Source organism: Odontesthes bonariensis, chromosome 16 (assembly GCF_027942865.1).
Source record: "Odontesthes bonariensis isolate fOdoBon6 chromosome 16, fOdoBon6.hap1, whole genome shotgun sequence".
Classification (NCBI taxonomy): Eukaryota; Metazoa; Chordata; class Actinopteri; order Atheriniformes; family Atherinopsidae; genus Odontesthes; species Odontesthes bonariensis.
The window spans coordinates 37776174-37802653 of NC_134521.1; the positions used below are offsets into that span (position 1 = coordinate 37776174).

General features: G+C 41.8%; 2 protein-coding genes across 3 annotated transcripts in view; one reads left to right on the forward strand and one right to left on the reverse strand.

Moving 5' to 3' along the window:
- LOC142401581 (CD166 antigen homolog) overlaps window positions 1–18394 on the reverse strand; it is a 36203-nt gene extending 17809 nt beyond the window's left edge. For both annotated transcript variants that reach the window (XM_075487049.1, XM_075487048.1), the window contains exons 1-11: window positions 18171–18394; window positions 12779–12885; window positions 11258–11477; window positions 7655–7719; window positions 6888–6975; window positions 6279–6449; window positions 5309–5433; window positions 3732–3861; window positions 2026–2138; window positions 1613–1736; window positions 1417–1538 (exon numbers count right to left, since the gene is read on the reverse strand). In XM_075487049.1, coding sequence (XP_075343164.1) covers window positions 1417–1538; window positions 1613–1736; window positions 2026–2138; window positions 3732–3861; window positions 5309–5433; window positions 6279–6449; window positions 6888–6975; window positions 7655–7719; window positions 11258–11477; window positions 12779–12885; window positions 18171–18228 — 1323 coding nt within the window. In that variant the 5' untranslated portion in view covers window positions 18229–18394. The remainder of the gene's footprint in view (window positions 1–1416; window positions 1539–1612; window positions 1737–2025; window positions 2139–3731; window positions 3862–5308; window positions 5434–6278; window positions 6450–6887; window positions 6976–7654; window positions 7720–11257; window positions 11478–12778; window positions 12886–18170) is intronic.
- Window positions 18395–26329: 7935 nt separating this feature from the next.
- LOC142401411 (zona pellucida-like domain-containing protein 1) overlaps window positions 26330–26480 on the forward strand; it is a 28540-nt gene continuing 28389 nt past the window's right edge. The window contains exon 1 of the mRNA XM_075486803.1: window positions 26330–26435. Coding sequence (XP_075342918.1) covers window positions 26330–26435 — 106 coding nt within the window. The remainder of the gene's footprint in view (window positions 26436–26480) is intronic.

The window sequence follows — 26480 nt, forward strand, 5'->3', positions numbered from 1 at the left end:
CCCGTACATTACTGACAGTATGCAGCATTTAGGTTCCCATACATTACTGACAGTATGCAGTATTTAGGTTCCCATACATTACTGACAGTATGCAGTATTTAGGTTCCCATACATTACTGACAGTATGCAGCATTTAGGTTCCCATACATTACTGACAGTATGCAGCATTTAGGTTCCCGTACATTACTGACAGTATGCAGCATTTAGGTTCCCGTACATTACTGACAGTATGCAGTATTTAGGTTCCCGTACATTATTGACAGTATGCAGCATTTAGGTTCCCATACATTACTGACAGTATGCAGTATTTAGGTTCATATACATTACTGACAGTATGCAGCATTTAGGTTCCCGTACATTACTGACAGTATGCAGCATTTAGGTTCCCATACATTACTGACAGTATGCAGCATTTAGGTTCCCGTACATTACTGACAGTATGCAGCATTTAGGTTCCCATACATTACTGACAGTATGCAGCATTTAGGTTCCCGTACATTACTGACAGTATGCAGCATTTAGGTTCCCATACATTACTGACAGTATGCAGCATTTAGGTTCCCATACATTACTGACAGTATGCAGCATTTAGGTTCCCATACATTACTGACAGTATGCAGCATTTAGGTTCCCATACATTACTGACAGTATGCAGCATTTAGGTTCCCATACATTACTGACAGTATGCAGTATTTAGGTTCCCATACATTACTGACAGTATGCAGCATTTAGGTTCCCGTACATTACTGACAGTATGCAGTATTTAGGTTCCCGTACATTATTGACAGTATGCAGCATTTAGGTTCCCATACATTACTGACAGTATGCAGTATTTAGGTTCATATACATTACTGACAGTATGCAGCATTTAGGTTCCCGTACATTACTGACAGTATGCAGCATTTAGGTTCCCATACATTACTGACAGTATGCAGCATTTAGGTTCCCGTACATTACTGACAGTATGCAGCATTTAGGTTCCCATACATTACTGACAGTATGCAGCATTTAGGTTCCCATACATTACTGACAGTATGCAGCATTTAGGTTCCCGTACATTACTGACAGTATGCAGCATTTAGGTTCCCATACATTACTGACAGTATGCAGCATTTAGGTTCCCATACATTACTGACAGTATGCAGTATTTAGGTTCCCATACATTACTGACAGTATGCAGCATTTAGGTTCCCATACATTACTGACAGTATGCAGCATTTAGGTTCCCATACATTACTGACAGTATGCAGCATTTAGGTTCCCGTACATTACTGACAGTATGCAGCATTTAGGTTCCCGTACATTACTGACAGTATGCAGCATTTAGGTTCCCATACATTACTGACAGTATGCAGCATTTAGGTTCCCATACATTACTGACAGTAGCGCCCCGGCGTACGTTGTGACAGTACTCACAGGTGTGTTTGGGATGCTCCATTGGAAATTTGGTTCTGGGACTCCCTCAGCTTCACAGTTCAGGACCTTGTGTTTGGCACCAGGTGCCCTGTGTTGGGTCAGGTTGGTGATCACAGGCTTTCCTGAAATAAAACAAATATGATCTTAATGATAAAGACTTCCTTTCTCCACAAAACAGTCAACAATGACAACTCACCTTCTACAACCAGTTCAAAGCTCTGATGTCGCTTAAGCCCAGTCGTAGATACTTCACATCTGTACACACCTGCATCAGCATAGGTCAGTTGGGTAAACTCTGGCTCCCTTACAGCCTTACCATCCTAAAAAAAGAAAAATAATTAGAGCAACCCAGTGTTTTCTGAGGCAAACAGAACCCGTAGCTCTAATTACAAGGCAGCATTAGCACATAGATGCTGTGATTTCACAGAGATGGATTCTCCACAGGGGGTAATGCCGCCCCTCAGGGGGGTAACGCCGCCCCTTAGGGGGATAACGCCGCCCCTCAAGGGGGTAACGCCGCCCCTCAGGCTCGCACTGTTCACAGCACATAAGAACAAAGAGCAGTGAGCAGCAGTCATATGGGGTTACTTTGATCTCAGGTATAATCACCTTTGTCCATGACGCGACAGCATCACCTGAAGTGCTCTTCTCCATCTTCACAAACAAGGGCTCACCAGGTGTCTTCACGATCCTCCCAGCAGGAGTAAGAGTGAAGTTGATATCTGAGAAAACACCACAAAGGAGGAAGGAAAGAAGCTCAGATGGTGCAGGATGCCCTTTCTCAGATCTACCCTGGGAGTCCTGCGTCTATCTTACTCTGACAGCAGTTCTTTCTAAAATCCTCTTTAGTGTCTTTTTCCAAAATATTCCAAACATGGATGCATTGGCATAATATTTGTGGGCCTCCTCTTCAAGTTGCTATATGGATCTGATGGTGGTATCATTTGGTGATGAATATGATTGACTCAGTAGAATCTTAATGCTCAGATGTCTGTGGGGGAACTGTTTGTGCTGCTGTTCATGTTTGCATCTGTGGCTGTGTGTGAGCTGCTGTCGGAAGGTGGTAGGGTAGGGTTAGGGTTACCCTACCCTACCCTAACCCTAAGGTGGCAGGGTAGGGTTAGGGTTAAGGTGGTAAAGTGCCAACCAAAAAAACTGACCTGACATTACGTGTTTCTATGAGCCATTTCATCAATCTATATCACACAGTAAGCTTCATGTAGTTGTGAGTTTGCTGTGTGTTAGCAGGCAGTGCGTTGCTGCTCCACACAGACATGATGTGTGCTCCTGTGTCTGTATAAACCATTAAAGCTGTCTGTGTGACTGTCTGCCGGTGTGTTGGCTGAGATGGTCTGTGTGCTGTCCAGAGCAGAGTAACTGCTATGTGACAGTGTACTACTTTAATGTCCGTCTTTACCCTTTTGAAATGATACAAACACAAGTCTTTATGTTTGGGGAGTCAGTAGAACTCAACACCTAAATCCTTCCTGAGTTAAGCTGTGCTTAAACATCTGCTTCAACATGTGGAAGTCCAAGGTGCTTCATGCGTTGCACATTTAGAGCTTCATGCGTTGCACACTTAGAGCTTCATATGCCACAGACTGATGTCAAAGATTAAGCAGGAACCAGAACTAATGAACACTATATGTGTGTGCTAGGTTAGGGTCTGTTCGGTCAGTTTGAACAGATGCTGTTTGTTCTGGGTCTAAGTTATCCTGCCATGTTTCTTGAACCTCTTTATTATTTTTTCAGAAAAACCACGACACCTATTGTCAGTGTTTTCCCACCATTGGAGCAATAAGAGGCCTCTGGGACAAGAAGTTTCCTTCTGAAACTCCTGCTGTCCTCTGCCATGATATCAGGAAAAGCCTCGACTCTATCTGAACACTCCATACCATTAAAAACAGTTTGTTTTCCACTTCCTGGAAATAAAAAAGCAGGTGCTCCACGCTTAAGAAGTGCAGTTAGTGAGCTAACAAACTCACTGTTTGAGGACTCACTCACACTAACAAACTAAATACTGTTGCTGCATAGATGTTTCTATTAAAACTACCTTTAATGACTTCAATGTTCAGTAAAAAACCTTTCTTTGTCATTAAATATGAAAAAGCTCCCCGGCAGCCATACATTTTTACCGGGTTGTAAATGATACGGTCTTATTTGGTTCATATGTTTGAACAGTTTGAATATCTCTGTTATAATAAGCACAACAACACAATAACACAACTTTAGTTTAAATTTAAAATGCAGTGAGGCTGTAAAATGTGACCCAATAAGGAGCTTTTTGCTTTGCTATGTAAAGCATGAGTACTCACAGTTAACAGTGATGTTTTGGGATGCTTCCACTTCCTCATTGTCAGCAAGGGAACATCTGTATTCCCCCGTAGCCTCTCTGCTGATAAGAGTCAGATTGTAGACGTCTGAATTCACCAGAGTTTTCTCGCTCTAGTAAAGGGAGAAAAGATGTTACCAATGCTAATTACAGGAAATACAACAGTCTCACCAAAAGTCCGATTGATAAGAAATGCTTTTAAAACAGGAGCAATAACTCAGCAGCTGGTGGTTTCCTCATCTCAAACTATTTACTGAAACTAAAGCCAGCAGCAGCGGTGGGTACACCACAACTAAAGATGTGCCCATGAGCATCAGTTACAGCTCAACAACGACGTCTCATGCTGTTCACGAGTCGACTTATTGTCTGCTGAGGCGTGGCGTCCCACTCCTCTGGAAGGGTGGCCCTCAGGTCTTTGAGGGTCTGGAGTTAGGAGCCCCTACAGGGCGACTCAGCTGATCCCAGAGGGTTTCTAAGGGACTCAGGTCTGGAGAGAGTGCAAGCCTCCATCTGAGGTGCCCCAGTCTCCAGCAGTCGTTCCCTAACGATGCGACCCCGATGAGCCGGAGCACTGACGTCCATGAAGATGAAATTAGGCCCCATGCAGGGGCACAATGGCTGGATTAATGGTGTTATTCAGGTAGTATGGGCTGGTCACTGCACCATTCACAAAGCGTAGGGCAGTTCTGTACTGACCAGCCGCGTTAATGCCCCCCGGCCCATGCAGGACGGTGACCCCTGTGCCCGGTGGTGTGCTCAGGTACCCTCGCAGGCCGTCCAGCACCCAGACCACCCTGATGGAAACGCTTTCCAATGGTCTGTGACTGTTTTCTCTTCACACGCTCCCCATCAGTTCCTTAGGAAATAAAGTCTCATTCCGTAGTTATGAAACTTCTGTTAGAACGTCTCTCAGAGATCAAATGGCTTGAAATCTAAGGATAAAAGTGAAATAATGATTTTTGGACCCAGTGGAATCTATGGTGCTTTTAAGGTGGATCTGGGTAAAACATCATGTGAAATCATATGTAAAAAAAAAAAAAAAACTTTATTTAATTTATTTACCTTTTATTAGATTTTTTTTTACAGTTTTGACTTTTATTACATACCAATTGGACTATTGTAATGCTCTGCATGTTGGTGTAAGACAGGCTTCCCTTTCAAGGCTGCAGTTGGTCCAGAACGGCGCCCTTTCCATTACTCACGTCACCTGATCAGTTGCGTTCAGTTGCCTGAGATCACAAATTTCTGCTGTTGTTGCCCAATAATGATGGAACCAACTGCCTGCACGTCTGGAAGGCTTTAACACAATTAAGATACACGTGTTTCTTAGCTTTTAATTCCATATAAGAGGTCAATTCTTTTGTTTTTACATACTCCCCATCTTATTGCTTTAATCAATTTATTTTGGTTTTTATGATGACTTAATTCCTTTTTAATGTGCAACACTTTGGTCAACATGTAGTTGCTTTTAAATGTGCTTATAAATATGTTTTCCTTTCACTTTGACCCTCTGGTGTTCCAGGTGTGCTACTCATGGTTTAACTCTGCTCCCTTACTCACCTTGATGTGGAAGAAGAAGGAGCTGGGTGGAGGGTTGCCATCAGCAAGACAATTCAGAGTCACATTGTCTCCCTCTACAATGGGTCCCTCTGGCAGAATATTCAGGCTAACCATCTTTGATGGATCTGAGAGGTTAAGACAGTTCCTGCATTAGCTCATATATTTGGATAACAGACACTTTCCAGTAAAAAACATAAAACACCATCAAATTGGATTCATTTAAGTAGCAAAGATGCATGTAAAAATGATCTGATCCCCATCTCAAAGACAACATATCAGTCTTCCAGCAGTCAAGCATGTAGACCATGAGTTCTATGACAGACTGAATGTCAGCGAACATTTTGATTATACTGGAGTCAGGTCCAGTTGGTACATTCAACCTGTATTCTGAACATAAGAAAGGTCACAAACACTCCTTCGTTCTATCGAGTCATTTAAAAGCCTGTAGCACAATCCATCCATTGTCTATACCCGCTTAATCCAACTGTCGGGTCGCGGGGGGGCTGGAGCCTATCCCAGCGGTCATTGGGCGAGAGGCGGGGTACACCTGGACACCAAGTCCATCACAGGTGTACTACACTACAGCTGTACTATACTCCACTCACAGTGAACTAAAGGACCCCAGGTGTAGCTGTACTATACTCCACTCACAGTGAACTAAAGGACCCCAGGTGTAGCTGTACTATACTCCACTCACAGTGAACTAAAGGACCCCAGGTGTAGCTGTACTATACTCCACTCACAGTGAACTAAAGGACCCCAGGTGTAGCTGTACTATACTCCACTCACAGTGAACTAAAGGACCCCAGGTGTAGCTGTACTATACTCCACTCACAGTGAACTAAAGGACCCCAGGTGTAGCTGTACTATACTCCACTCACAGTGAACTAAAGGACCCCAGGTGTAGCTGTACTATACTCCACTCACAGTGAACTGGAAAGGACCCCAGGTGTAGCTGTACTGTACTCACAGTGAACTGGAAAGGACCCCAGGTGAGTCTCCTGATCGGACATCTGGTAGGTGGACACACAGGTGAAGACTGCACCGGCGTCCTCCTTAGATGCTGAATACTGGAGGGTGGAGGAGGAGGTGGATAGTCCTGTGGCTGCATCCAGCTCTGAACTCTGGGTAATCACAACAGCTGGACGAACAGATAGAGACAACACACACAAGCCTAGAGGTTAGGTGAGTTGTTTCAGCTGCAGGTCAAACACTACGGGCAGTTTTTCTTTGTTTTACACACCGAATAATCCAACTGTTACATTACATTGTAGGAGAGCTTTTGCTTGGGAAAATGTAAATATAATGTATATAAAATAAATAAAATGTAAAAATACTTTGAAATAGACCCAAATAACTCATTTTGCATTACTTTTTGGGTGGAAAATATGAAAGGGTAAAGTTTCATTTTGGTCAATATGAATTAAAGATATATTTCCATCTTTAATCATTTTTGAGTAAACAGACAGATTTAATTTTTACAGGGCAAAAAACTAGCTGACCACCAAGCTAGCTGTATGCTAGCAGCTTGGGAGGTGACTGAAGCCCATCAGAATGTATAAAAGAGAGTTTGCATTACCTTTTCCATCAGCAACCAAGGGTTTCCCGCTCTTTTTCCATGCAATGTTGGCTGCAGGGTTTGCATCTGCAACAACACATGTTCCTACCTATACAAAGAAAAAAGCAATTAGAACATCAAAACAAAGCTAAGATGCAAGATAAGTGCTGTTGAATACTTCCAAATGAATTAATAATCGTATTAATAATTAAGAATCCAGCAACAGATGAGTTAGCTCTGGACCTTAACTGGACCATCTTTAGCCCATTTTCTTCAAAGAGACTGCGGTAACAACACAACACACTGGGTGTTAGCATTAGCATGAGTGCTACACGGCTAAGCATAGAAAATTATTGTTCTGAAAGTACATCATATTGATTTGTCAGGTTTTACAGATTGTTTTCCAGCATTTTGGAAAGTTTTAACTTAGTATTTACAGATATTTAGCCTTTACCAGTCATCCAGTCTAACTTGGTGACAAATATCTAATACTTAGTCAACTTCATATTGTTGACTCCAACACCTCCCAGCCCAGCTTTGGAGGCTACAGATGACAACAGATGAAGTGGTAAAAGTACGTTTCTTTACTTTGCCCCCTGACTCTGTAGCTTCAAGCTGCAGGGAAAATATCCAACATCCTCATGACAACCTCAAGGACTCTCAATTAACATCCTGGACAGCTTTTCATGGGTCTTGATTTGGTCATGATCCAAATTCCCAATGGTGTATTATTATGGGATGGCTTCACGTTTCTACTGTATAGACCATTAAAACATAAAGGCTCTTACGGTTGTTAGTTTGTCCATCTTCAAGACTTCAGACCTGTCCACAATCTTTGTTGCAGATGGTTTCTCTGCAAATACATAAAAGAAAGAATCTGATTTGCAAGTTTACCTCGGACAGAATTTACAAAAACTTCTTTTGGTTTCCTAATGTTCTTTATAATGTCAATACTAACATTTAAGCAACAATATTCAGCATTTTTCCTAAGGGCTTAACTGTAAACTAACACTGATGTTGTTGGATAATATTATCCTGTTAACTACAACCTAACACTCTCTCAGCCTGCAGACTTGGTCTCCATCTTAGATCAGATTTCGGCTTTTAGAGGTTGACACGGTGGCACTTTGGGTTCCTGGAATAACAATTACAAAAATATTTCTTAAAACAGAACAAACTAAATGGTAAGCTACACAATATACAATACCTTTTTATGCTGCAAAAATGTGATTGGTTTTGTTTGATTAGTAACTGTTGGTGATTTCAAATGCTGCAAAAGTAAAAAAGATTTTTAAAATGGAAATATTCAAAAAACATATCAGTCTCCAAGAGTTTCTTTATATTAGACTAAATATACTAAATATGTGCATTATTTTATTTGTAGCCAAATATAATAAGAAAAGAACAACAATTTTATAATGTGTGATTATTTACTGTAGAAGCATGAAGTATAGTATTGGAATTTAATTTGTGCAACTGGCATAAAAAATGTGGTTAAAAAGAAAGTTAAATTACTCTTATGGTTATTTCAAAATCGCTTTTCTTTTTGCATTCCCAATAAAAAAAACTGGCTCATGCAAAGTGGCTCTGTCACTAATCTTTTTTTCTTTTAAATGAATGACAGATGCAGAACCTGTGAACATGGCTTATGATCTTCTGTCTCTCCTGGTGCTACTGCAACCTTTACAGGAACGTGTCAGTGTTCAGTTCAGATTTATCCAACAGAGATTTAACAGAAGAACTGCAGGCTCAGCATCATCAGACTGACACTGTCGCTTCGATGCGAGAGCTTTTTTATTACACTTATTTTAAGGGAAGGGAAAGCAAGGTTAATCTGTGTATCATTCGTTCATTCCATTTTCAAAATGAAATAAAAAAAAAATTATTGTCCAATTTTAACTTCCTAAAACAAAATTAAAAATCAAATAAGAAACCATTCTTCGATTTTTAATTTTGTGCTCAGATTAATCCAGACCATGCCAGATTGATCGTGACATGAGCAATATGCCATGCTTGGACCGATTCTTTTCACTTTATACATGCTTCCATCAGGTAACATTATTAGACAACATGGCATAAATTTCTTCTGGAAGACATCCGGCAGCTTTCAAATGAACTGCAAACCAAAGCCGTCTTGTGGTCAACATCTTTGGTTGTTCGGAAGCTGCCCACGAGCTTTCCTGGCGGATTTGCTCACTCATGACTGTCCATGACACTTTGCCCTGGGACCCCTCCACCTGCTCACGGCCATCATCTTGCTCCACACGAACAACCAAATTCCCTAAACTGTGGTTGTAGTCCGAGGTCGAAAGAAAACCTCTGCCCAGGCAGACACATCCATTAAACCGCACAAACTTGGACGAATGGGAGTTTCCCCCGCTGGGCGAGTTACATTCCTCTTCTTCAGATCAACACAATCTCTGAACTGGTGCTATCCCCAAAGGACCTGGCAACCCCCGCTGCTCGAACCCGGTTGGTACTGCCATGACCTCAGCCCTTCAGCGAGCGCCACTGTTCTCCTCTCCTCGCCCTCTTCCCCAACTACATTAATAATTAGAGACTTAATAGTAAAAAACATCTGCTATTTTAATACTGCCGCTCACTGTTTGCCTGGAAGTACAGTCCCTATGATCCCGCTCAGTCGGAACTGACAAAAATTTATTTTAAAGACTTAATCAACTTCTTGAAACACTGCGGAAAGTCCTGTTCATGTCACACACACACCGATATTCCAGTTTTCTGTGCCAATACAACCAGCACACCAGGCCACTCATCAGCCGCCGCCTTGCCTTCTGACATTAGGGTCACCCGTACCTCACAGATCTATATTTACACAGCAGGACAATAAAGACACTGCTCACTCTACATCAGTAATCCCCGTTATAACTACCATCAGGCAAACCAGTCAGAACAAACATTGCCACCGAAATAGGGGGATGAACCCCCTCAACATTCACCACACTGAGTACTCCACATGTCCAAGCCTTCCAGCTGACTCTGCGGTCAAGGTGGCGCCAGTAAATACACGATCACCAGCTAATAAGACCTTTATGCTAAATGACTTTTTCACTTCTCGATGCCAGGCTTTTTTATTTTTAACAGAAACCTGGCGTATTGTGGGGGAGCTGAGCCCATTCTCTGAACTTCTCCCCCCCCCGATTGTTCTTACTTCAGTTCGCCTCGGACCACTGGTCGAGGAGGAGGATTAGCTGCTGTGTTTAAGAACAGTTGGAACTGCCAGCTGATTGCACCTCATGTTTATTTCAGCTTCAAACTGCTACTGTTTGAAATTAACCTGCCTTCACCGGTGCTGTGTGCACGTGTCTATCTACGTGTAATCCATATCAAATTTCGTTGCGAAAAGTTGCTTCTGTCGTGTTTTATTTGACATTTTGTAAATCCCATTGAGTTCTATTGAAGACTGGATGTTCGTTGATATTACTCCGTCATTGAAACCATCAAGTGGTGTGGAGTATAGCAAGTCAGATTCAACTGTTTATCCACGGCTGTGAGGTGGCTAAGAAAATAGTTCGAGCATGAACGAGCTGCCAAATAAAACACGACAGAAGCAACTTTTCGCAACGAAATTTGATATGGATTACCAGTGCACACCAGTAACCACTCCGGTGAGTTGATGATTTTGAAAACGGACGTTTATGGTGCTTTTACGGACCTTTTTGGACATGCACATGACTTGCCATTCTGAAGCAGGTTGAGATGAATCAAAATTAGGCAAATACCGGAGACAGCAGTAAACATCAAAAAAGCGGTGAGGGGGGTTCTAAAACATTCCAGACGACTCAGAAAAGAGGCTTAATGTTGAAAATACCGGAGTTCCCCTTTAACAAGGATTTCATTCGTGATTTCTCAGAATTTTGAGCAGGAATTATTATAAGATATGACAGTGTTTTAATCCTGGGAGATTTCAACATTCATGTTTGCTGCCCAAATGCACCACTAGCCAATGACTTTGCAAATCTCATCGACTCGTTGAGTCTGGTTCAGTCACAGGATCAACACATGAACATGGACACACATTGGACCTAGTTTTGTCTAGATTTGTGAACTTAATTTTTCTGACCACACACCTGTGTAATACTTGACAACAATAATTACTATGTGTGATACTATTTTGTTGCCTCATGTTGTTGTTCAGCACTTTGGTCAACTGTTGTTGTTTTTTAAAACAAATAAATTTGACTTGACAAAATCAGAAGAAAGATCTGTTATCCGATTTTTTCATTTTGGTTCAGGAAACAAAAACTGGAAAAACAAGCGTTTCTTTTAAATATTTCATTGTAGTTTCAAAATAGAAAGAACGATTCAGGCATAAAGAGGAAGAAGAAAAAGAAGAAGATGAATGTAAGAATAAATATTGTTTTTAAGCTTACTGTTCACAAAAACATCAACAGGATACTCCTTGAAGTTGTCAGCGGACACCACCATACAGGTGAAGGTTTTCTGGTCTTTAATCAAGGCCTGAGTAATGAGCAGGCTGAACTGGTCATCGATGCTGACTCGCTGGGCATAATCATCTGTGGCCTGAACTGTTTCCTGGTCGTTGCGGGCCTGTTTAATTAACAAATCCCCAGAAGTTCCATCATCTTTTACCTAAAGGATAAGATCACAAAATAGAAAATTACATGAAAAACAGTCAAATCTGGTGAGTCTGTAAATATGTACATCACAGTTCCAGATTACTCAACTTAAATTAGCAACACACGTACAAAACTGTAGAAATCTGTGATCATTTTTTAAAACATATAATTTAAGAGTACTTTAACTAGAAGAATAATTTAAAGCTGTATTGCCCTGACATGCAAATGGTAAAAGGCACACACTTCTAAAACTCCATAAACCCGATATACTACTACTATATATGTATATATTTACAATATTACAATAACTAGAACTGTAAGCAGTGTTAAGATTGGTCGAAACCCCCAAGGGCTCCTCTCTGCACCAGCCAACCACCCAACATGTTTTGTTTCTTCCTTAGTTTCTATGTGCAAAGTGTTTTCCCCGATCAGGCTTAGATCCTCAGAGGAGCTGATGCAAACAAGTTTAGTATATCCAGCAATGTATAAAAAAAACTAAAAATGGTCAGGGCCTACTTCAATGAATCACTACAAATAAGGTTATCGCCGTTATCCAAGGAATGAGGGAAGTTTTATCAATGTGTGTGACACAGTTTTAGGATACAGAGGGTGGGAAATATGACTACCAGAACAGCGCCACCTTGTGGCAAAACCTTTTGTGCCTGAGGTACACGAAGGCCCTGCACTCAATCCTGTAAATAGGTACAATTTGAAGTCACAAGCAAATATAATTGGAAGAGGATGTGAGGGTATTCCAGTCCGTGGTTTCAAAACACCCTTGCAGCCTGTCGATACTGTCAACAGGCTGTTGATACTGTCAATTTGATGTTTGATGTCCACTGTTTGATGTCCCTGATGACTTTCTCTGTCCTCTTTACCACAGGTATTCAGGCAGGAGCGAGCAGTATGCTCTGTAGGCATCTGGGGCTGAACCATAGCATTTATCCAGTGTTTTCCCTAGGCGGATGGTGCAGTTGACATACTGGTGGAATTGTTATTTGTCAGCTGAACAGTGGTTAAAGTCACCCCATGATGAATTTAGGGGCGTCAGGGGATAAGGGTCATGGTTAAGAATTACTGTACTAGAACCTATAATCCACATCACCAGAACACTGGACTGTAGATTTGATGCAACCTTCATGAAATGATGCAAATGAATTTCTTGTTTCATGGAATAATCACCTTGAGGTGAGTATGGACAGGCTAAAACAATGCACTGTATCTGCTGCAAGGGGTTCCACTGAATGCCTTGGGATGTGGTACATTCACTAAACATTCAAGCATTCATAGAAAATACATTCAGCTGATACGTACGTATTTCCACTTGATGAACATCGGGTCCTTTGGCATTGGAGCCTCACCTTGGCATGGTACAACAATGGTCTCACCATACCAGGCAGTAACATTTGGTGTTCCCCACACTGCAAAACAGAAAGTAAAAGACACTTAGTATTCACACTAATATAAGGTAGCATCACAAGAGTAGGTGAAGGTAACAACCCTGCCCGCTGGTTTCAGTGAGTCCAGGAGAGTAACACTGTCCCAGTCTCTGGTCAGACTGGGCATATCCTCTCCAGTATGAACTTTGAAACAGATGTGTTCACAGAAGTGTGAACAAACTGAACAAAGCTACACCGTAGGAATGCAACTATAACAGAATTGCCATATTATTGACTTGTAATCCTTGTTAGTTAGAATCATCTTAAAAGTTACATGCTATGCCACCTTTAAAATTGAGCTAATGTAAGACTCACATCGTACTTTCATATGCCTAAAATAAAAGAATAAATGGTTGTCTTGTGCTCTATTATATGAGTAATTTACACTGTAACAGATGCTACTAACTAACCAGCAACTTTTATAATCTCTGTGGAATGTGAAAACGGGTGCAAAGAGATGGGTGAGTTGGTATGGTCGCAGAGCGGAAGGACGTGAACTTTCTACACCAGAGGTAACATGCTCCAATTGTTTTTTAAATGAGGGTCATTAAACTCATTAAATTCTCTGCCACTGTCACAGCAGGGGCATTTATCCTCAGGGAACTGAGGGCTACAAGTGGTTACTACCTCCCAGAGGTCAAACCAACACAAGGCTGCATGTTGGACCACCGTTTTAATAATCACTAACTATAGTTTACTGAAGTTTCTAGTTTTAGGTGTTCTATCAAGACAAAAGATTAAAATAAAGTTTAGACATATTATTGAATGTCATTTAACAGCCTGTATTATTCACCCAGCCAGACGGGGGTTCAGTGGTGAGAAAAAACTGTTCACTTAAACAAACCAAATAAAGAAATAAGTGGCAGAGGCACTGTTGAACAGCACAAGGCCTGCCTTCTTTATCACTTTGTTCAGTTTCTGTGAGTCACTGTGGAAATCCACAACCTGCTCTTTGGTTTTCCCCACATTGATCTGGAGTTGGTTCTGCTAGCACCAGTCCACTAAATGATCTTTCAGTCCTCTGGATGACCGGTCATCCCCATCGGTGATGAGGCAGATGATGTCAGAGAGCTTCTGCAGGTGGCAGATTGGTGAATTAAGATGGAAGTCTGGAGTTTACAGGGTGACTCAGTGGAAAACTACACTTCAACATATAGTCAGCTTCTCAATGGCAGCTATGGACTGGGTTAGGATCTTTAAAACCTTCCAAAATATCTGTGGACCAGGGACACTAACATCTGACCAGAAACCGGGTATCCTGAAGCCTGTGCATCATTTCTATGCAGGGCAAAAAAATATTAAAACATAGTTGGTGGTACCACAAAATGAACTTGGAGAAATCAAAAATCCATATTCTGGTAGGTTGTATACAGACGGATTTGTACCAACATCTAATCTAAACTTTAGAAATGGAAACTGAAAGCATGAATAAAATGGTCAGACAGAATCCTTTGTGCAGCCTGTGTTACATGGAAACAGAGCTGATCATCTCGACTGAGGTAAAAGGCTTCGGATGCACGCTTTCTGTGACTTTATCATCAGCTCGCATAAGCTTTCTCCCATCACCCCCTTCATTTGTTTGATAGAAAACAAAATCCATATCTATTAGGTTTTAGGTTTTAATTTCATTATCTTGTATATTGACAACAAAGACTCTTGATTCTTGCTTAATAACTAATCCAGCTCCACCTCATAGCCAACAGCTGCATTCAACCAAACTGAGCTAAAACACAAAAAGTCAAATGAAGACCCACCCGATAAACTTTTTCTTTAAAAATGTCTTTAAAAATGATCGTTAACCTTCCAGACGGTTTATGGAGGAGTGGAAAGAAATGGAAAACTTGTTTTTCATGGCAGAAATGAAAGAAGCCGTTTTCAGTACAGCTGCATTAAAACAAATCGATTTTCATGTTTTTTTTCACTGATTTGTAAAATCATCCAACTGATTCAGAACACGTGGCATATTTGGCATCATCTCCATGACTACCTTTGCTATGCAGTCTCTCAGGCTCTCATGACTTTGAGCTCTGAGGTTCACGCATGTGTCGGGGAGACCCCGTACTTCCTGTGAGCAGAGGGGAACACGCCAGAGGCAGCAACACTGTGACATAGTGAAGAACAAATATTCCCTCAAAAAGAGAAAAAACAGATCAAATCTTCTAGTTTATCTGTGATACAGTTTGCTTTTTCTTATTTCCACGTGTGAAGGATCTGAGAGTGTTCTACATGTGTCACCTTGCTGAGCATCCCAACAGATCAGAAAGGCTGGAACACTCTGAATAAACCAACCAAACATGTTGTTTCCATGTCAGTGTGAAGCAGAACTGAGCTGGCTGACAGACTTCATCCATGAGGCAGAGACGATAACCAGAGATTAGGACTTATAGTTCCAGTTTTCATAAATAAACACTGTTGCTGTAATGCTGAGTATTCATACTTCAGTGGGACACTGTTCTGTGGCTGTACCATTCAACCAGCCAGTAAAAGTCTGAGAAAACTACATAAAAATGAATATATAAAGTCATAGAAACGGATTGCTTTTTACAGATCATCCTTTTTAACAGAGAAAACTGACCCAACTTGACCTGCTCTGGGGGTCTCTTTAGTCAGGGAGATGAGGTGATTAAAGGTGGAATACAACAGCAGCCTTGCCTGGTTAGCTCTATAGCTCTGTAGGGGAGTTTTCACCTGACTGATGGAAGTTTTTCTGAATTCTTGAACAACAGCAGCTAAAGTTAGAGGTCGTACAGCTGAGAGTGAAACTAAATTTGGCTGTGCGTAAACTGACACCCTGAAGCATAAAAACATTTCTCAGATGAGGAAGCATGACTCACTGGGAACTCTTCAGCCTGTGATGAGTGACGGCTTCTTTCTACCTGAAACCAACGTCATCTGCAGTCATGTGACGGATTCAGAGAAGTGGAAGCCCCCCCCCCAAAAAAAAGAGTTCTTTATCATCCTGTGACTGAGGTTTGAGGACTCACTCATTTACTACAAAATATGAGTCAGGCTATTTGTTCTGGGTGTCATGTTTATTCCCCATACAGCAACTGAAATTCCAGATTCAAGAGATAGATTCTAAATTTAGACAAACTGACGTCGTCATCTTTGGACCTGACCGCCTCAGGGAGAAATTATCTGGTTCTATAGTTACTCTAGATGGTGTTTCCTCAGCTTCTGGTCCTACAGTGAGGAACCCTGAAGTTATTTCTGACCAGGATCTGTCCTCTGTTCTCTGTCCTCTGAGCCTTCGGTTATCAGGCCCCTCTCTGTGGAACCAGCTGCCAGTTTGGGAGGCAGAGCCTTCAGTTATCAGGCCCCTCTCTGTGGAACCAGCTGCCAGTTTGGGAGGCAGAGCCTTCAGTTATCAGGCCCCTCTCTGTGGAACCAGCTGCCAGTTTGGGAGGCAGAGCCTTCAGTTATCAGGCCCCTCTCTGCCAGTTTGGCTTCAGGAAGCAGACACCCTCTCGACCTTTAAGATCAGGCTTAAAACTGAACTGAATGCTACTTGTGAATATTTTTACGAGTCACTTTTGTGTCAGACCATTTTAGTGTCACTATTTTAACGTCCATGTTCCTCTGCGTCTCTGAAGCACTGTGGTCACCAAGTGTATCCTGCCGCAGATCAGCTGATGCCGTTAGAGGTTGTATCTGTTGTATTGTTCCTTCTCTTCTTTGTCTATTTCCCATCACAGCAGGTCTTCTTCCAGCTAATACAGTTATTCTCTTTTCTCTCCAGGAAAAGTGACGTTGTCATCTTTGCTTTCATAAACACTCAGTTGTGTTATCTCACTGCAGAGCACAACAACTGTGAGCTGATCAGCAGCAGGAAATGCCAGAAACTGCACAGAGCGACTCAGAGAATCACTGATGTCGTTCAGCTGAGAAAATAGTGACAAAGTAGGGCTGGGCCATAAAACGCTAACGATAGCTACTGATAATAAAACGCTAACTTTTCCTCGATAGCGATATGAAACATGGTCGATGTACTTTCAGATAAATTACATTCGTCCATCTTTTGACACACAATACGAATAGCCAGTGACAACGAGAGTTGCGCCGCGCTGAACCAATCACGTGGCTGGAACAGAGCCGTGATAGCAGCTAGCCGCGGCGTGTTTGTTTGTGCTGCTGCAGCCGTATAAAAACAGAAAACGAGTGCTCCCTCGGAAAGAAACGACAGAAGACACAGCCCGAGGCGTAAGGGACGACATGGTTGATAAGAAGGGCCCAAAAAGTTTGGTGGTGTGGAGGTATTTTGGTTTTTGAAGTCCAACACGAACAAATCGAGCACATGTTCCGGCAAAGTCAGTATCTGGAGTATAAGTCGCGCTTTGTTTCATAGATTGGCTGGTCCTGCGACTTATAGTCCAGTGCGACTTATATATTAAAATATATATAATTTAACATGTTTTTAAATGTTAATTCATACTGACTGACATGAACCAGTAAACATTGCTACCTTTGCTACCTCACCAGTCGTGAGAGGACACTCTAGGCTTGTGACAACTATATGCTAACAAAGAAAGCTCCACGCCCTGGTACTTACCAAGGAGATGAATATAAATGACTTTGCTGTGAAATGCCTCCAACTTTGAATTTCCCTCTGGATAAATAAAGTATCTATCTATCTATCAAAGCACTGTTCCAATTTAAAGTTCAAATCGAGGCAAGAGCAATCCAAATATCAGCCTGCTTGCTCTGCCCATATGGAGAAGGTTTGCCAGTGACCACAGCCTCGTTTAGGGTGATAGTAGTTCTATAATTTGCCGCTGTCTGTAAACATGAGATATAAGGTAAAAAAAAAAAGGATCTAAACGTGAAAAAAAAATTAAACTGGAGAAAAGTTGTGAACTGACAACAAAATATCAAAATCTGAAGCTGAAGCTGAAGAAAAAAAGCCCAAAATTAGAAATAAATATGTATAAAAGTGAAAATCTGGGGGGAAAAAATCAAAATAAACTTTTGCTGCATTTTTTGGTTTTGTTTTAAGCTCAAATTCAGACTTTCAGCTTCAAAACATACTTTTTACAAGTCCAAATAGTTTTTTTTTTTTCAAATTAGCAAACATTATGACCCTGAAATGGCTCCATATATTATTAGTTGCTATAAGAGTGTCAATACCGCATATATTAAGGTTAAACAAAATGAAGGTTAAATAAAGACAGAAATATCTCTATAGTTTTATATAGAGTGCACTGATAAGACCTCAGACCTCAGCACCGGTATAAGCAGACCCAGAGCAGAGATCCCACTTCTGGGCTCACCTTGGAGAAGAGTCCCGGTGCTCAGCAGACACAGCACCAGGGCAGCAGCTGAGTCCATGTTCCCCCAGAAGGCTTCACTCTTTGGGCTCCGACAGAAGTGAGGAGGGGGTGCTGTGGAAGCTGCTGAACTATGGCCGGCAAAAGCGGGTGTTCCTGGGGAGTTTGAGGGGGAAAGTCCCGGGCATTCAGAAGCCCGTACCGCGCACGTATCGCGCACTTCCTGTATGAGCTGTACGGGAAATACATGAAAGGGAGGCGGGTCTTTGTTGCCTTCCAGTGTTGTTGGAAATCTGCCTGCTCCGGATGAACGTTGAGGTGACCAAACTAATATAAATATAATAATAATAATAATAATAATAATAATAATAATAATAATATAATAATGCTATATATATATGCTATATAATAATATAAAGGATAAATGCAATAGTTCAAGGTTTGCATTTCGTAATTTTCATAGAATTAAAAAAATAATAAAAAATATTAGGAAGCCACTATTTAAATTAAATTAAACTATTTAATAAATAATAGGTTACTGAGTGAGCCATCACGCGCTTATGTGCGCACATAATCCAGATATTTTATTATGGTTACAGTAGACTGAAAAAAAGACCTAGCGCCGAACAACTGGAAACTTTTCATTGAAATATTTATATAATTCCATTACACGACGTCATGAAAGAAAATTACATCTGCCATTTTACAGGGCTCTATTTATTTTTTATAGTAATAATCAATTACGAAATAAAAAAGATGCTGCAGTTTACTTTACTGGAACTTCATCTGTGTAACAGACTGATTTTGTTTATAGAAAAAAAGGGATTATGGCCTCATAATACTTTATTACTATTAACATAATTGTATTTAACAAAAAGAGAGGAAAGAATCCTTGGTCCAGGCACTTCAGTTGATTTAAAAAGTCCAAAACAATCTTTATTAAGTGGGCTAGTACATTAATTATTTATTATTATTATTATTATTATTAATGTACTAGCCCACTTAATAAAGATTGTTTTGGACTTTTTAAATCAACTGAAGTGCCTGGACCAAGGATTCTTTCCTCTCTTTTTGTTGAACATTGCACCCTCCAAGAGCACCAGTTGATTTTGAGGGATACCAGCAGCGCTCTACCTACTCTTCTTCTCATAATTGTATTTATTTCACAATGAAATTTAAATGCAAGGATATCCTTAAGAGATTAAAAGCAACTTTCCACTGATTTTGTGAAAACCTGAAAAGATCTATATAATTGTCTAAAGGCTTTTGATTTAACTGTATAATGTCTGTGAAAATGCCATTTGGACATTTTTGCACAAGCATAATATTAACGTTTAATTATGGTTTAATATTACTACTGATCTTTAAAAGGTGATGAGAAACTTTCTATTGATTCTTCTTTAGAATGACTCCAACTATATTCACCTAAAGGGGCTTATGATTCTATCGTACAGTTTTGTACATAATGAAATGCAAAATCTGCTGTAACACAGCCATAACACGGGTTTTGAATTTTGATAAGAAAAATGTTGTTGATTCTTGTTCAGAAGGGCTTCAGGTCTTACGAACATTTCTGTTGAAAACTGAAGACAAAAAAAACGTAGAGCGTTGTGTTATTGAAGCAAGTTCATGTAATGATTAATTATCAGTTTACAGATATTATTTATATTGAAAATACTGATAGGTCTGACCACAATATTAAGCTTCCACTCTTTGATCATCGATCCCAATCTCAGATGCTTAATTCCACTCAGGGTCTCGGGGGGGTGGAGCCTATCCCAGAGGCGGGGTGCACCTGGACAGGTGGCCAGTCCCTCAGAGGGGCCACACAGAGACACACAACCATCCACACTCAACCCTAGGGTCAATTTAGAGTGAAATTCTTGTAACAGAATGAAACATACTCCATTCTTAAGAAAACGGGTTTCACAGCAGATGCCATATTATAGCTCACACCCTGCTGAACTGAACTATGTGAAATATGCAACAATTAGGAAATGCTTTCATTGGAAGCAACAGGGACTAATGAAGGATGGAAACTATTTTTATTTTTTTACATTGGTTAATGTTTTCCTCTCTTTCTTATATCACAAATGTTACTGGTGCTGATGCTGGTGTTACAGCCAGATAAGTGGTTTAGTGGTCGGCACAGAAAGAGGGTTCCTGACTGGGACCTTTCTGTGGTTCCCAGTAATCTTACAGAGAGAACTCAGGCATGCTTCCTCTCACCACTCAGTGGGCATGGTTGTGGCCTTGTGATAGACCTCTCGTCCAATGACTGGGATAGGCTCCAGCCATCGTTTCCAAGATTTCCATCCCCTGTCTATAAAGCCAGTATATAAAATATGTATATGGTATTCATAATGCTACGTCAAAACAGATCAATTACGGTAGTGCATACACAATTAGACCCTCAAGTGTCAATATTTCAACAGGGGGATGTCATGTCTGCGTCCCTGTGTGTTCTGTTTCCTGTTGTATTGTGGCTTCTCATTATTCGTTTCCTGTTTTCCCCTTCTCTGTGTCCGTCAGCTTTCCTCCTGTGATCAATGCTTATTTATCTCACCTGTGTCTTGTTGTCGTCTCATCAGGCCACTCCTCAACCTGGGCCACCACAAGGACTTCAACCTGCTCCTTTCCACCACCAAAGGATAAGACCAAACTCCCGTGCTATCCTTCCTTCTCAGCCAGGAGCCAGGATTCATTCCCACAGACTGGATACCCCCCCATAGCTCAACCACAGCTATACCAGTCTGGATCTCAGTCAGCTGCACCCCACCCACAGTTAACAGCCGTGGTTTCTTCACCCACAGCACCAGGATACATCTCTCCCTACAACAATTCTGCAAAACTCACCATGACAAAAAATTGGCTATTGTGGCCTCATATGGTAAACCGAGGCCCAAACTGCCTATCTGCAGTTCAGGACTGGGGAGTGATTTCATCATGTTGAAAAGGGGGCTGGATAGCTTACTTGGTCCACACAAACACTTAACTGAAGTATTACTTGATCACCTCAAACTGCCTAGTGTCTACCAAATGGCAAAGAGATATATATACATGATCCCACACCATACACCAGTGCAATAGACGCTTACAGCAACGCTATGGGCAGCCAAGACAGCTGGTACAGGGAGAATTAAAGACTATATTAAACTCTCCTCCTGTGAAATCTTGCGTCGATTTATCTCAAGACGAGGTAAGCCATACAAGATCTTATGTGACCGAGGCACCAACTTCTGGGGGAGAGAGCGAGAGCTCACAGAATCGCTGGAAAGTCTTGACCTTCTCGACCAAAGTATTACATTTGGTCTACATCAACGGCGAGCGAGTGGAGAGGGTCCACTCTCTTCGGTTCCTCGGCGACCTCTCCTGGGCAGAAAACACCAAAGCGGTCATCAAGAAGGCTCAGCAGCGGCTTCACTTCCTGAGAGTCCTCAGGAAGCACAACCTACACTCCAACCTGTTGCTGACCTTCTACCGCTCATCCATCCAGAGTCTGCTAACATACTGCATTACAGTATGGTACGGCAGCTGCACCATGGCAGATAGGGAGAGGCTTCAGAGGGTAGTCAAGGCAGCTCAGAAAATCATTGGCTGCCCTCTCCCCTCCCTGACGGACATCTACACTTCCCGTTGCCTCAGCAGAGGAAAAAACATTGTCAAGGACAGCTCCCACCCTGGCTTTGAACTGTTTGACCTGTTGCCCTCGGGTAGGCGCTACAGGTGCATCAAAGCAAGGACCAACAGACTCAAGAACAGTTTTTACCCAAATGCCATAAACACTCTGAACTCAAACAGGCAGTGACTCTACATAGTGACCCCCCCCCCCCCCCCAGGCCTTTCCTTCACCCTGTGCAATACTCCATTACTGTGCAATATTCTGTTATGTGCAATAACCCACACTTGAATGCATATTTATTTATATATAAAGTAATATCTCTGTGCACCTACCCCCCACCACCCCTGTTGTACTATATTTTATTCTTTTATGTCTAAGATTGTTATATTTAATTTTTTTTTTTATATTTTTTATATGCTCATGTCTGCATTGAGAAAGGAGATGCTTTTAATCTCATTATACTTGTATAGTGACAATAAAAGGCATTCTATTCTATTCTATACATTCAAATTCAATCCTCCTCTCTCACCCCATTTCGGTGGCGCGTGGGAGAGGGAGGTAAGGTCAGCTAAAGCCTCCCTCCAAGTTGTGCTGCGGGACCAAGTTGTATCAGAAGAGGTGTCCTCGTGAAAGTATATACTTAACTCAAAAGCCCCTGTGATACTCCTCTTCTGACCTGGCCGACCCCGATCCTGTAACGCCTAACTTGCTGCTGATGGGGCAGCACGACGCATTGCTTCCCCAAGCTGCATATGGTTCCAGTGAACTTCTAGGACGCCGCCGTTGAGGCATAGCCAGGTCCTAGCAGACCGGTTCTGGAGTCAATTCACACGCCGGTACCTTCCTGACCTTCAGCGCCGCCAGAATGGAGGACCCCTACTATTCACCTTGCTGCAGACCAAGTGGTTATGGTGGTGGATTCCCAACTTCCTAGGGCGCTCTGGCCCATAGGAAAGGTCTCCAAAGTTCATCCCAGTGATGATGGGACAGTTTATACTCATCCAGTCACCCAGCTGGTTCTGCTACCCCAGATTCCTGATGATGACGTGGACGCCAGGGTCCCTTAACAGCTGGAAACTTGTAACCTACTGTTGGCTTTGGTGCCTTTTCCTACATTGTTAGTTGCACAGGACATACATGATTTACAAAAGTTTTGGGAGTAATTTGAGAATCCTTTTGTCATACCTCCTGCTTTTCCATGTGCAGTCTATGTAAGACCCTTGTCGGGTCAGGCTGTCCCAAAGTAGATGTAGTCTGTAGTGTCATTTTAAAATCAACAAAGGTCTTCTCCTGTACCATAATGCACTTAACGTTGCTTCCAAAACTGCATAGTTCATAGTTTTCTTGTTTTCCAGTATTTGTGTGAATCCTGTTTGCAGTTTTTAAGTTTTTAGCATTTTAAAAAACGTGAAGTTGTAAAATAATTGGATAATCTTTGGTTTATGGGTGGAGACTGCTTGCAGTGCTTGCTTGTAAGGGCCCTTGCACCTTTTGACATCACAGTTTTTCTCAGTGGTTTAGGTATATTTCTTGAATCACCCTCGACATTTGCAGAACAGAAAGTGCATTTCTCAAAACAATACGTACGAATAGCAAAACACCATGGATTACCTGCAAAAGCTAGTCTCTTGCTGAAAATCCTTAGTTCATCTCTCAAAAGTAAATATCTGTGTCAATGAACATGTCAGTGTCATTGTGTATGGATATGACTGATTGCATGTTGTCAACATAACTGTGCGCTCTGGAGGGATGTTCTAATGTAAACTATGGCTTACGTTTTGTGGACAATTACTGTAAATTGTAATTGTGGGAGATTGATTGCAAGAGACTGGACAAGACTCACATTTACTGTTTGTACTGTAATTTGTTGGCAGACCATGTTACTGCGATACAGAAAGGAGAAGACAGCAAAAACTGAAGTAGAAATGTGAACATAGACACTCTCCTGAGGGGAAACTGTACATGCAGTGCTGTAGGAATGACAGAGCAGACCAAACCTGACGGTTTGCTCATAATGCCAACAGATGTGGATCATTTATTACAAGCCAAATAAATGTGTTCCCTCCAGCCTAGACTTTCATCAATAAAGTTTGAGGAAGAGACCTGGATTATTTTCAGGCCCTTATTATTTCAAGGTCCCTCTAAAAACCTAAAAAAAATATATATATAACGAATGTAAGGCCCATAAAAAGAAGGATGGAAGAAGAAAAGTTGCCCATCAACTTTAAGGAGACATTTTGCCCAGAGAAAGTGAAAGTTTAGGGGAGCGGAGGCATGTTACGCTGAGGGAGTAACGACAGGATGGAGAACCGGTGAGCAGTCAGCAGGAAGTAAAGCTCAACAGGATAAACTGGAGGGAAACTCTACAAAATAAAACAGGAAATAAGAAGAACTGATAAACACACATTTATGGATCCTGACACACGGCCCTCCCAAACTGTTTTAGATGCTCTGCTGCCATTGAATTCTAGATTATAACATTTTTTAAATGAAATAGTAAAGCATTTCTCTATTAAATAAAATATTGGTTTATGGGATTTGAAGGTTGTTCCGTTTCCATTTTACAGAGTTTTCTATTGTTTTCCACGTAGCCTAAACTGAGTTGTGTATGTGGGGGAAAATCATTTCACACTGTACATGCTTACAGTATTCCTGCATTTCTTCACAACATTCCCTGTTGTCCATATGGAAGATAGGACAGCGAGGACGGACTAATCCTCCACAAACTTTCTTTTACGCTGAGGAGGTGGGCAGCAAGGCAAGGCAGGTTTATCTGTACAGCACAATTCAACTACAAGGCGATTCAAAGTGCTTTACAGAGACATTAAAACAGTAGAAATAAAAAGCATGATTTAAATTTTAAACAAAAAAAGAAAGAAATAAGAACAATAGATAAAATCAGATCAAATCAGTAGTTAAAATGTGATTAAGTTTGGAGCTTTATTCAAACGCAGCTGAAAATAGGTGTGTCTTCAGCCTGGACTTAAACACACTGAGTGTTCCAGCTGATCTGAGGCTTTCTGGGAGTTTGTTCCAGACATGTGGAGCATAGAAGCTGAATGCAGCTTCTCCATGTCTGGTTCTGACTCTGGGAACTGATAAAAGACCGGATCCAGATGACCTGAGGGGTCTGGAAGGTTCATACTGGGTCAGGAGGTCACTGATGTATTCTGGTCCTGGACCTTTCAGAGCTTTATAGACCAGCACCAGAACTTTAAAGTCTATCCTCTGATGGACATGCAGCCAGTGTAAAGACCTCAGAGCTGGACTGATGGGGTCCACTTTTCTGGTCTCAGTGAGGACTTGAGCAGCAGAGTTCTGAATGAGCTCCAGTTGTCTAACTGACTTTTTAGGTAGACCTGTAAAGATGCTGTTACAGTAATCAAGCCGACTGAAGATGAATGCATGGACTAGTTTTTCCAGGTCCTGCTGACACATCAGATCCTTTAACCTTGAAATATTCTTAAGGTGATAGTAGGCTGACTTTGTTACTGCCTTAATGTTTTTCCAAATTTAGGTCTGAGTCCATCACTACACCCAGATTTCTGGCCTGGTTGGTAGTTTCTAGGTGTATAGATTGATTCTAGCAGGAGGAGGTGGGCAGCAGCTTCCAGGCCACCAGGCAGGTCGCCTGCTGCTCTGCAAACAAAGCTGCAAAGTGTGGATTCCACAGGCTCAGGGCCTGTGTGCCTGGATGTGCCTGGATGTGCCTGGATGTGCCTGGATGTGCCGGGGTGGGCCGGGGTGGGCCGGGGTGGGCCGGGGGGCCTGTCTCAGGCAGAAAGGAACTGCTCAGTCAGCAGGTCAGCACTGCCGGACTGATGAAAAGATAATTCCCCCACCATCAGTGGCACGGAGCTGTTTGTGAGCGGTGACACAGCCAGAGTGGGACGAAATGATATGAGTGGGAAACTTCAAAAGCTGCTCATATTTCTCAGGATGTCAAAGGATTTGTATAACACATTCAGATGTGATGGACTTTCCCATGTTCAGCCTGGACAGCCGTTTTTTTTAACATGTTCAGATAATGAATCTCTTATGTGTTGGAGCCCTTTTCCTCTTGCTCCGGGGTCCTGTTTCCATCAGCGGGTCAGGGATGCTGTGCAGAGCATCTCATGGTCTGTCCCGGCTCATGGGGAGGCTTCACTTGTTGGCTTGTAGGAAACGGGGTGAGTGCTTCTGCCTCCAGCACAGCAGCATTCAGCCAACACCCCGATGTTGGCGTACTAGTCCTTTAGTTTAGCTGCTCAGCTATTGTTGATTGAGTCTGACTATCTGTGGGATGGATTATGTGAAGAGAAGTTTTAAAGGTTTAATGAGATCCTTTTTTAAATGTCGGCAGTAGAGTTAGCTCGTATGCTACATGCACATGAAATCTGACTGTTTGCTGTCTGCTCCTCAGGAAACTGTTAGCACTTTACTGACATATTTGGGGAAAATCTTGACACTAGAATATATGTAAAAATATTCTTTGGGACTTTTTTAAATGTTGGATTTTCGGTGGCTTACGTTTAATTGTTGTTCTGTTTCAGGTGCTGAAATGGAACTTATATTTTTCATCCTTTTAATATTCAGTGAGACGCTTTCAGTTGGAGCTCAATTCAACGGATACAACTGTGATGCCAACCTCCACAGCCGCTTCCCTGGTGAGGAACCCAAAGCAAATGATGCATTTATCTACTTTTAATGAA